The sequence below is a fragment of the Epinephelus lanceolatus genome, chromosome 17 (assembly GCF_041903045.1).
Source record: "Epinephelus lanceolatus isolate andai-2023 chromosome 17, ASM4190304v1, whole genome shotgun sequence".
NCBI lineage: Eukaryota > Metazoa > Chordata > Actinopteri > Perciformes > Serranidae > Epinephelus > Epinephelus lanceolatus.
Window position 1 is genome coordinate 34402228 of NC_135750.1, and position 11032 is coordinate 34413259.

The window sequence follows — 11032 nt, forward strand, 5'->3', positions numbered from 1 at the left end:
TACGTCATTGTGACTGAGTTGTGTTTCGACCGGACACACCAGACTAAAAAGACAAGGGTAATGTCAGGCCTCAAGACCAGTCAAAAATGCAGCAGCAGTACCACAAGCTGAAGCTGCAAAGGACCATGTGCAAACCTGGATGATAGAGATTCATGTGTAGTCCCATCCAAATACATAAGACCTTAACGAAGGTAGATATTATAAATGTTAATTAGTCTCTATTGTTTTGTCTTTTTGTCTGTTTTAAGAGAAATCAAAACAATCTTCCACACAAAGTCATGAAACTTGTGGAGTGTTTCGGTGTTGACTTGTACTTCAACAGCACCATCTAGTGGATCTAAAGGGGTAACACAGCCAGTCAGAGCTCAACTTAGCAGCGCACCTCTACACACAGAGTTTATGGGTAAATGAAGCATGAGACTCAGTGGTCAGGGATTTAAAGTGTTTATTGTCAATGATCAGTGTTTTCCCAACACAAAGCTTCAGCACTGACAATTGTCATCTGATCAGCAGCACCTTGCAACTATTGGCTCTGTTGGCCTTTACAAGTATTTCAGTACACAAGATTGAGGTGTAATCAGATGAGAAACACATACATTCACAAACAAAAATACTTCTATTACATTTGACTGAAAATATGTTCTCTGTTTGAAAAGCTTGTGCAATTCTTAATTTATTACATTGTTGAAATTAGTACAAAATTTCACACTTTGTCAAAGTTTAAAAACCTAAAGGCCAAAACACACCGGAGACATCATATGACGGCGGCGTCATTGACGCGAGTCAAGTACCGCCCCAACACACACAAAAAGCGTCGCGCTGCGGGGCGTCAACCGGATTTCTATTGCACACTCCAGTCCGCGAGAGCTGGGAAGTACAAAATAGCCAAGGGCGGCGACGCTGGAAAAATAGGCCAATAGCGAAGTGCCGACGCGCGTCGAGCCGCCGCAGGTGTGGGTTTGTAAATAGAAAGTAATGGGGGCGGCTGTTTTGACGCGCGTCGTACGACGCCGGTGTGTTTTGGCCTTAAGGTACAGGACTGGGCAGATTTGAAGGTCTAGTCTTGATCCCAGGCAAGGAATTCACTATAACATCTACCAAGTGTCCTCTGTGTGCCATCTTAATTCTGCACATATCAGGTCAGTACAACCATACTGTAGATGTAAAGAAATACTGGGCTGAGATTTTTAGCAATGTTTTAATAAAACAGGGCAATAACGCTGCTTGCCTGTGTTTGAGGGTTCTGTCGAATGCTGTTGGTGAAATTTCAACAAACTGTAGAATAATTTTAAGTTCTAGATTATAGATGTACTTTGATCATTTTCTCAAGTAGAAATAGCAGTGCTACAGTGTAAAATAATCTGGTTCAAGTAAAAGTCCTTCATTCACAGTACATTATTAGTACATTAGTGCATTAATATCAAAGGTATTAGCCTCAAAATATAATAAGAGTCTAAAATTAAAAGTACTCGTCATGTAGAATGGCCAATTTTCTATTGGAATATAATTACTGATGCATTTACTTAAATGCTGCAGCCGGTGAAGGTAGAGCTCATGTTAATTACTTTATTGCTTTGGAGCTTAGCCTTTAATAACATGTTAAAATTGAGTTAAGTGATTCATATTTTTGTATTAGTTATCTAACTCTGCAAAGTAACTAAAGATGTCAAATAAATGAAGTAAGGTAAAAAGTAGTCGTAGAATAAAATTATATAGTATAAAATGGAAAAACTCTTAAGTACAATACTTAAGTAAATATTTAAGTATAGTGAGTACACAGTTAGTTAAAGATGATCTTAAGACAGAGATTCTCCTCAGTTGGGCAGACAGTTTGGCTCCAAAGCTGTGGCCTATATGACTGATTTAGAGCATTGTGTTTATGAATCAAACTTTTGTTCTACAGACTCCTTCAAAATATGAAACCATGTATTTCCTGTCAATGTGGGTCATCGATGCTCTGGGTGAAGTGTTCCCCAGTGTACAGGCCATAGTGCAGGGTATCATTCTGGGCTGCAGCCCAAATCATCTGCAGGCTGCTGAAGCGAGCAGCCCAGTGGCCCTGAGGGTCCACTGTCACCACCCCACCCAGCCCACCTACTCTTGACTTCATGTAGTCCAGAGCTAAATCACTGGCAGCCTCTGCTGACTTACCTGAGAACAGAGGAGAAATCAGGTTATAAAACAGCAACTGTCCATCAACATGTCAGTGGTCAACTAAAGGCACAAAACCAATAGGTTCATTTCAAATGTAGCTGTCACTGTCCTCATAGTTCCATGTGTCCTTTATGTTGGCATAGATACACTAATTATAGGTCGTAATAATGTACTTTTTAACAGAGGCAGTGCTGTAAATGGTGGTGGTCTGTGAGGCCATTAAATACATTGTGTCATGTGTAAGGATGGGTATCGTTAAGATTTAAACAATACTACTACTCTTAACTGTACATTTTTCATACAGTGCATTTCTCCGCCTGTATGTGACACACTTTCACTAGATGTTTTGAAAGATTGTGTGTTTCTGCCCTTACATGCACACGAGTTGTTGAACTTGTGGCGGCAAGCGGTGTCAACATCAACTCTTGTTAAGTATAACCAAACTTCTGAGTGTTTAACTCTCTCCATCATTGTCACAGAGAGCAGGGCCTCTGTGTGTGTGTGTGTGTGTGTGACACAGAGTGGTGCAACACATCATCAGATGTCCTGTGAGCCAGCGGCAGCAGAACTATACAGTTTTTCCATCTGAGCTTATCAATACTACGGTCTTTAATAATTTGGCCCTAGGGCCCATTTTATACCAGGTTTCAGTACCCATCCCTAGTCATGTGGATGGAGAAATCTTTTCACCTTATTACACAGGCCCCCAGGAAGTGTACTGGGCTTTGAAGACAAAATGAATAGAAGACAAACAGTGTAATTACACCGTCACGTGATGCCATGTGGCCAAGAAGACTTTCCCCATAGACTTATACTGCAAGACTTCTGTAAATCAGTAGATAGTTTTTTTGTACATCACAAACCCCTTCGAAATGACTTGTTTGACCATCGACATTTGATCTCTTCAGTCTGATAACATTTGCATAGTGTAGAAAAGCTGCATGGTTGAATTATTTTATCCCCATTCAAGTTAGCAGGGCATTGCAGTAATTGGCTCGGGCACCGTAAGTCTCAAGCGCGACTGCTCTATAGGCCACACAATGTGGATGCAGAGCCGATCATCCTGGGAATTTTTTACGCACTAGTTGGACGTTTTTGGCTTTATGCACCACTGAGCAACTTTCATAGGAATGAACGGAGCCCCACCTCCAACACTGTATCCAGTTCTCTTTAAACATCCATGATATAACTTGATTGTTACTATCCACCATTTTTAAAAATGTCTTTCTCTTCCTATAGTAGTGTCTCGCGGCCCTGAGGGTCCACTGTTAGCACCATCTTTCTTGAACTACGTTCCCCTGCCCCCATGATTTCCAGTGGTACTGCTCCATTATATCCATAAGCTTTCAGAAAACATGCACAAATACAGATGATGTGAACGCAGAGTATGGACAGAATGCTCTCTCCATGTCCATTTACGTATCTAATGTTGAGTATAAATGAGCCTTGAGACAGTGCAACAACACTGATTGAGAAAAATTAACCTGTGTGTGTGTGTGTGAGTGAGTGAGTGAGTGTGTGTGTGTATGTTACCTTGCTCCATGTGGAACAGGATGAGTCTGGCTAGAGTAACCTTCATGATGGCTTCTCCGTGGCCTGTAGTTGACACTGCTCCCACATTGTTGTCAGCATAACCTCCAGACCCTGACACACACAAAATATCATATGATCATATTGTGACAAAGGCAGTGGCAATTTGAGAAAGCATTGCCATTAAATGTGTTATTTTTGGGGTACAAAGTTTTTTATTTGTAATCTCATTAACATGAGACTTTCAGGCAAGTGTGACATTGCAATAAACTAGAGATTGGAACACAGTGTGGTAACATGGGGTTAAGGGTTAGGGTGAAGTCATTTTTTAACAGTTATATGACTAACCCTGACAGAGCAGCAGTTGGTATAAGGATGCAATTACACATCCATTTCACTAGATGGGACAGTGATACTTTAGCTGCTTTTCTTTTGAAATTCACTGTAGAGGCCTTAACAAACTTCGACACTTTATTGACCATCTTATCATAACCATAATTCAGTCTTACAAGATAATTATAATATTCCATACGAATGTTAGTTTGCAGTGCTACCATTATTACAGAGCAGGGACAGCAGTAAATCTCTATTTCACAGCTTACCGCACACTGAGGATTACACAACAGACAAAAGATGATTCATAAAAAGGTTCAGAAATGAATAGCTGTACTGTAATAGAGGATCCAGTCTGTACAACAGGCTGACTTACAGACAGTGACTATTTAACTTACCTGGGATTTACATGTTTTTGTGTTAACGCTCATCAAAATAATGACTGATCTCATTTTTAACTCAAGTTTCACTGATACACCTTTAGCAGACAGCCTTTGTTGTTAAATTCAGACGTCTGTCTCAGAGTGAGGCTAAAACTTGGACACTGACTTACGACAGTCTAATCATTCACTTACTGATAGTGACAGATTAGACAGGCCTGAAGCGGCCAAAATCCACTTGTGGCTGTTTACTAAACCTCTGTATGAACAACTCAGAGACTCACACCCATGTATACTCACCTTCTCAAATGACACTTTGGATTCTGGCATGTAAATCATGCAACATTATATCATTAATATGAGCCTATCCACATTATCAGGATCAGAATCGGCTGTAATGCCCAAATAAGTGTGTACACAAACATGGAATTTAACTATTGTTTTATAAATGAACTGGTCAGTATTACACTGGTTGTCAACTGAAAGCTCTTTTGATTTAAAAAGAACATGCATTTCATTTCTTTCTACATAAACACATAAAAAGCTGCACCATGCAACGTGTCAGCAAACACAGAGCTCATAGTCAGCCATTACCCAAAACAGACTTTGGTTACTAATTAGACAAAGAATGCTGGGTCAATGTTAATAAATGCCTTTCTATTGCTTTTGGCAGAATGAGCCTGTTTACACCTGGTAGTAACGTGTTTTGGGTGATGTGATCACAGACAGAAAGCTCTGAGTCTTTCTGTTTACACCTGGTAGTAGAATGCATCTCCACACGTGTGTGGAGTGACCACATGTGGTCGGATCTCATTTTCTTTCTCTAAATGCAAATAAAAACGTGAATCATTTTCATTTGCAAAGACCAAATGCACTGATGTTTTTAACCAGGTTTCTGGTTTCACCTCCTTCTGTTTATCATGAGACAAGCACCACTAGGAGACTAGCATTGGGGACAGTTGGTGAGAGTCCACGCATGCACGCACGCACGCACGCACAGTGACAGGGCTAACTGTTAACATCACACAGCCAATGCTAGCAGTTATTAAAAGGTTTAACGAGTTGAGCCATTTAAGTGTTGGTGCAAGTTTATTTTGGATGTTTGACAGCTGCCTCTGTGTTAGCTTGTGCTAACCGGGCAGACATTGAACTGTCTGTTCACTAAGAGGAGAGTGGCTACAGAGACGGTCCTTCAGTGCTGCATCTAATCTGTGAAACAACAGCAACAGGCATTTAAGTTGGATAAGCAAGGACTTTAGATGAGTAGGCGCTCCTTCAGTGTGGCCCAGGATATATTAGTGTACATACTGCTGAAAGAATGTGGCCACATGTGGCCCACACCACCTCCAAATGTCATCCGAGCAAACAGATTTCAAGACACATTGAGGATGCATGGGGTACATTCACATCGGTACTTAGAGCTTTCAACTTTGGATCTGATCACACAAAATGCACATTAATACCAGGTGTAAACAGGGCTTATGATGTTGATTTGTCTCCCTCTCTCTCAAACAAGCATGTTCATAAAAAGGCATATAATTCCAAACTATATGTGTGAGGACTGACCTATGCAGGGAGTGTCGCCCACCCGTCCCTCCATCTTGTTTAGGATCCCACCAGTGGAGGTCGCACAGGCTATGTTGCCCTCACTATCGACTGCCACAGCTCCAACTGTGCCCATCTTCCCCCTACGCAACAAAGCATGCAGAAATTACTTTGAATGACTTAATTTCATGTCAAAGAACACTGAGGGTAGAACCAGTTTTATACAGTAACCTGGTTAACGAGCTGTAACTAGCTGAAAACATGTTAAGAAACACCTTTGTTTGGAGTTTGAGGTCTTCACTGCTCTCACCTCTGATAGGTTGGGGCTTGTGGTTTTGTGGAGAATGCAGCTGGAGTCTGCTGGGAGTTACCAAACTACTCCTGCTGCATAATCCAATTTACCATTCGTCTTCTCAGTATGTCCCTCACTTTTAAATAAATCTTAACTTTGCTCCCTCAGTCAGTCAAGTCAAGAAATTGACTACTTCAGGAGGCAATGTAGGGGAGAGGTGGATTTAGTTACGTCCAGGAGGATCTGCGGGGGCTTTTCATTGAGCTAATTATGCTTCCTCCCATGGAGAGGAGGAACAGGGAGGACCTCCCTGTCCTCGCTCCTCCTCCCTCAACCGATACATTACAAACCTGCTATCACTGATGTTCTAGTTGCCTGAGCATGTCTCTGGGGAGATGAGGAGAGAGGAGACTTTAAAATGAGTTTCGGGCGAGGAACCCCGGGTATATCCTATGCCATGTTTTTTACCCCTTCAGTCACAATCTGACCCCTTCGGTCTGCTGATCTGATGAGACAGTCTCCTCAAAATGATACACAGTTTGGATCAACAGCATCTGAGTTTTTATGAGTGTCTTACTGTTTGGACATGTTTTGTGTTTGTTTAACGAGTCACCACTGGATTCATTTGAAACTAAACTGGTCCATCAACAAAGCTGCCTATAAAAACTTCATCAACATCTCAGTTTCCTTTCTGATGGATCAGAGTATTTTTTGGAAGAAATGCTAATATGCTTAAAATAATGTTAGGTCTCACATTTGGCACTCCACAGGGTTGGCATCTGGTCTCAGGTTCTTTTTCCAACGCATGCGGGAGTACTCGGTGACGAGGGACTCAGGTGGCACCTCAGGGATACCCATGGACCGCGCAAACTGACTGGCACCCTCTGCTGTCAGATACACATGGCTCGTCTGAAACAGAGATCAAAGTTCACATCTGTAAAAACAAATACAACTTTTATAAAATGTATTTGTCACTTCTCAAACTACATTGCAGCCACAAAAATAGTTAATTTGTAAAGATACATTGCATGTTATTTTGGTTCTTATGACACAATTCTTAATTCCCATTTTTATGCTTTGACCATCCTGTATTTAAATGTTAATACCTTGTCCATGACAAGTCTTGCTAGCTGGATAGGGTTGGCTATGTTGCGTACAGCAGAAACTGCACCACTACCCAGTGTTTTCCCATCCATCACAATGGCATCCATTTCCACATCTCCCTTGTTGGTGAGTACTGATCCACACCCTGAAACATGATTAGAGAAATGATTTGATAGTCTTGCCTCTGGAGACTAAGAATTCTTTGTATGCAGAGATGACTTTTGACCCATGTGTGGAGCTAGAGGACAGTCTAAGCAGAATCTAACACAGTCTGTTTTTTGTGTATCTTTTTAGTGAGTATGTCCTGTATGTGATCTATATATTTCACAGCAATCTGTTCATTGGATTTACATACTTCTTGTGTTTGTGATAATGGTGTTAGTTTGTACTTAAAGGACTGTTAATACCAATGCCATGATAATGGCACTTTGGAAGCTGAAAGACAACCACATGCTCCTCTCATGTGAACTAGCTGCATTTGTTACTGACCAGACACACACTGGGTGAACCAGTTATTCAACATGATCCAGAATGCATGTGCTTTATTAGTTGTGCTAGCTAGTTATGTAAGTTGCTGCCAGGGTTTTCCCGCTCCTGCTACACTGACAGTAATCTAAAGAGCAACATGGGCTTTTTCATATTTTGGATTTGACTGATGTGAAAATGAAAGACAACCCCAGCTTTGTCTGGTGTTTCACCATGCTATATTGGCACTTTTTCAGTGCTGTGATTTGCCAGTGCCACAATTTATGTAGCTTTCCTCTTGAATGAGTGCCGTTTACAGTATGACACCTGGTCCTTATTTTTATATTGAGTCCCGACCTCAGCTGCAAGCTGTAAGGGTACACACCCCTAAACATCCCAAACATAGCAAAATAATAATAATAATAATAATAATAATAATAATAATAAAAAACATTTTCCACTTCATCTCATTTTGTTTTCTGAATAAATTTTGCTAACCTGAACCTTGATTAATGGTACACTGTGACTGCTGAGTTATGGCCTTCTAGTCACCCTCTACCTTTAATAAAAGACTCCCCTTTGAGCACAATTTATGGCCATGAACAAAGCCATCCATGTTATAGTACAGTGCAGTGTGTCTACTATAATTACATTTAATTTGGGAAAACAAAAAAGCAACATGATGCCAAAAATACCCAGACTCACAGGTTGTTTTGGTTGCAAAATCATGTTCTGTGTGCAAAGATTTTAAATGTGTGCTGTAAGAAACAAGTCTACTCAACATTAATGGAGGGAACCCCATTGCTGGGAGGGCCCTCTAGAGGGACTCTCTCCACAGTTTGGGAACCAATGAGTTGAACAAAAATGTTGGAAGAAACCAATATAACTATCTTTAGCTCCCATAAATAGCAGAGCTAAAACAAATGAGCTATAAATAAGTGTATTACAGATGGAGGGTATTATTAATAATGCAGCATACAACTCTAAACTTTTAAGGACATCTTACTGAAATGTGGAAATTAAAAGTATGAAGAAAAGGAATTATAGCATATTCCATCAAGGCAAATAAACGAAGGACAATTAAATATAGAATATAAGAAAAGTACCAAAAATATGGTGAGATGTGTGGAAGGGAAAATTAAGTACATATGAAATATTTAAGACATTAGATAGAATGAAAACAAATATGTACAAATACATTACATATGTATATAACATGCGCAGAACATGAGTATGTGGATTACTAAATGTACACCTTATGAAAAATACAGATGGAAGAACATTGCAGTACGTGTAAGAAAGTGACGTTATGCTGCATATGCTTAATTACACAGAGCAGTGTGTGTTGTTTTAGTTGTTTTTTTAAACATTACCTGCATTGAAGGCGGGGTTATTCTCCAGCTGGGTCACAGTCTCTACCACAGCGTCCATGCTGTTGCCCCCTCCCCTAAGGATGGTGTACCCTGCCCTGGCTGCTGAGCACACCCCCTCCATGGACTTTTCTGACCGCTCCCTTGGGACATGACCCGCCCCTCCATGGACCACCACCACTGGAATCATGTCAATCACCTGAGAGGGAAAAGCGGAGAGATAACCCATAACACAGAATGTAGACACTAGTTTTAAAAGGAGCTACATATTAACATTAAGGACAGCTGTGAATATGGCCTCCCTTGTTTGTCTCACCCCCTCTAATATTCCTTAGTCATTTAGAATAAAATTCAAATAAATAGCACCATCATTAGTTTTTCTCTGTCTTCACTGATTGCACAGTGGACAAACATAGTGATGGATTAGCCAATAAAGTCATAAACTTCTCAGGTCTTAACCTACCATACTTTATAAGGGACTGTTCGTTTCTTATGCGAGGGAGGGGTGGTGCAAAAAGGGGAGGGCATGTCAAATATTTTTTTAAGCACTGGGGAGGGTGTTATGTTTATGTTGGCCTAAGGGAGGTGCATTTAAATTTCAGAGGTTGTATTTTGTATTTACTTTTAGGAAGCAAATTTATAGGAAGAAATGGCAAAAAAATAAAAAATAAAATAAAATAATAGAATTGCCAAAATTACACAATTTATTATGACCAGATACTGTAAAAACACTAATTATCATTGGGTTTTCAAATTTACAAGAGTCCTTGGACACATAAAGTGCGAAAAATGCTTCTGTCAGAAAAAAAAACAACTGAAAAAACTAATCAGCATGCATGACAAGAGTAAAAAACTGAGGCTTTTTTCAACGCCAGGATTTGGCTTCAATTTTTCACGTTTCATTTTCAAACATCAAAGAGTTAAGTTGAAAAAATCTAATATCTCATTTATGGTAGAGGGAGGGTCATGCATTTTCGATCACTCAGGGAGGACCAAGGAAAATATTTATAGCTTCTGAGAGGGTTAAAAAAAACAACAACGAAGTCACACCCCAGCTACCGTCTTCTCTGATTAGTGAAGAACTGTTTTAATGCAACACGAATTTCACACTAAACTTATTAAAACTTTATGTCTGAATGCTTTTATAACTAACAGCAAAATAACATCACTGGGGAGACCAAGTTGGTGATTTTTTTTGTGTGTGTGAAAATGCGTCATCTCAGATGATTGTTTTCCGATGATTGAATGAAAGTTAACTGTCTAGTAGTCACGCGCAGAGCCCCACGAAGCATAACAGTGTTAGCCTGATGGATGGATGGATGGATACAGCTAAAACAGTTTCCAGACATGCATATTTACAACATTATACGAAAATATACTTTACGAAAGCCGCTTGGTGAGCTGTGTGTAGGCCGAATTAACGACACACGAGAACAGGTTGAGCTCATATTCTTAGAGCTAAGGAGTAAGGAGCAACACAGTTGTTAACAAGCATACTGTATCAGGGCTACCGTAGCTCAGCTTGCTGCTGCCACAGACTGACACCGATCAGGGATGCGTGTAAAACACACAGCAGTTGGCTTAACTGAAATTCTCAGTGAACATAACATTACTTACCCTGATGGGTTTGACGTATTGTCAGTTGAAAGGGACACTAACGTTGTGAGCTCTTTACCGTTTTATCAAGATACTGAGGGCACTGACGTAAGACGAGAGGAAAACCTGCTTGCACTGGTTCTATGGTAGCACACCATGAATATAAGACAAAGAGCCGAGGTGTTGAAGTCTTACCGAAGTATCATCGACAAGTAGTACATTTCCGAAAAAGCATCATCTCTTCCGGGATATGACATTCACAC

The 11032-nt window shown here is 40.3% G+C and overlaps 1 protein-coding gene across 2 annotated transcripts; it reads right to left on the reverse strand.

Annotated features, from left to right (window-relative positions):
- Positions 1 to 428: 428 nt before the first annotated feature.
- asrgl1 (asparaginase and isoaspartyl peptidase 1) lies at positions 429 to 11032 on the reverse strand. 2 transcript variants are annotated; one of them, XM_033612560.2, is made up of 7 exons: positions 10791 to 11032; positions 9177 to 9372; positions 7341 to 7483; positions 6989 to 7143; positions 5964 to 6085; positions 3688 to 3798; positions 429 to 2151 (listed from the first exon to the last, which is right to left on the reverse strand). In XM_033612560.2, exons 2-7 carry the CDS (start codon positions 9361 to 9363, stop codon positions 1937 to 1939), a joined length of 933 nt encoding a protein of 310 aa, XP_033468451.1. In that variant the 5' UTR covers positions 9364 to 9372; positions 10791 to 11032; the 3' UTR covers positions 429 to 1936. The 2 variants fall into 2 exon arrangements, with proteins under 2 accessions (XP_033468451.1, XP_033468452.1); XM_033612561.2 differs by having other exon boundaries at positions 10965 to 11016.

Coding starts and splice junctions, on each gene's coding strand:
- asrgl1 (XM_033612560.2), bottom strand. CDS start 9,363: ATGATTCCAGTGGTGGTGGTCCATGGAGGGGCGGGTCATGTCCCAAGG. Junction 7,484..9,176: donor TAACCCCGCCTTCAATGCAG/GTAATGTTTAAA, acceptor ATCATGTTTCAG/GGTGTGGATCAGTACTCACC. Junction 2,152..3,687: donor CCTGTTCCACATGGAGCAAG/GTAACATACACA, acceptor CTCTGTTCTCAG/GTAAGTCAGCAGAGGCTGCC.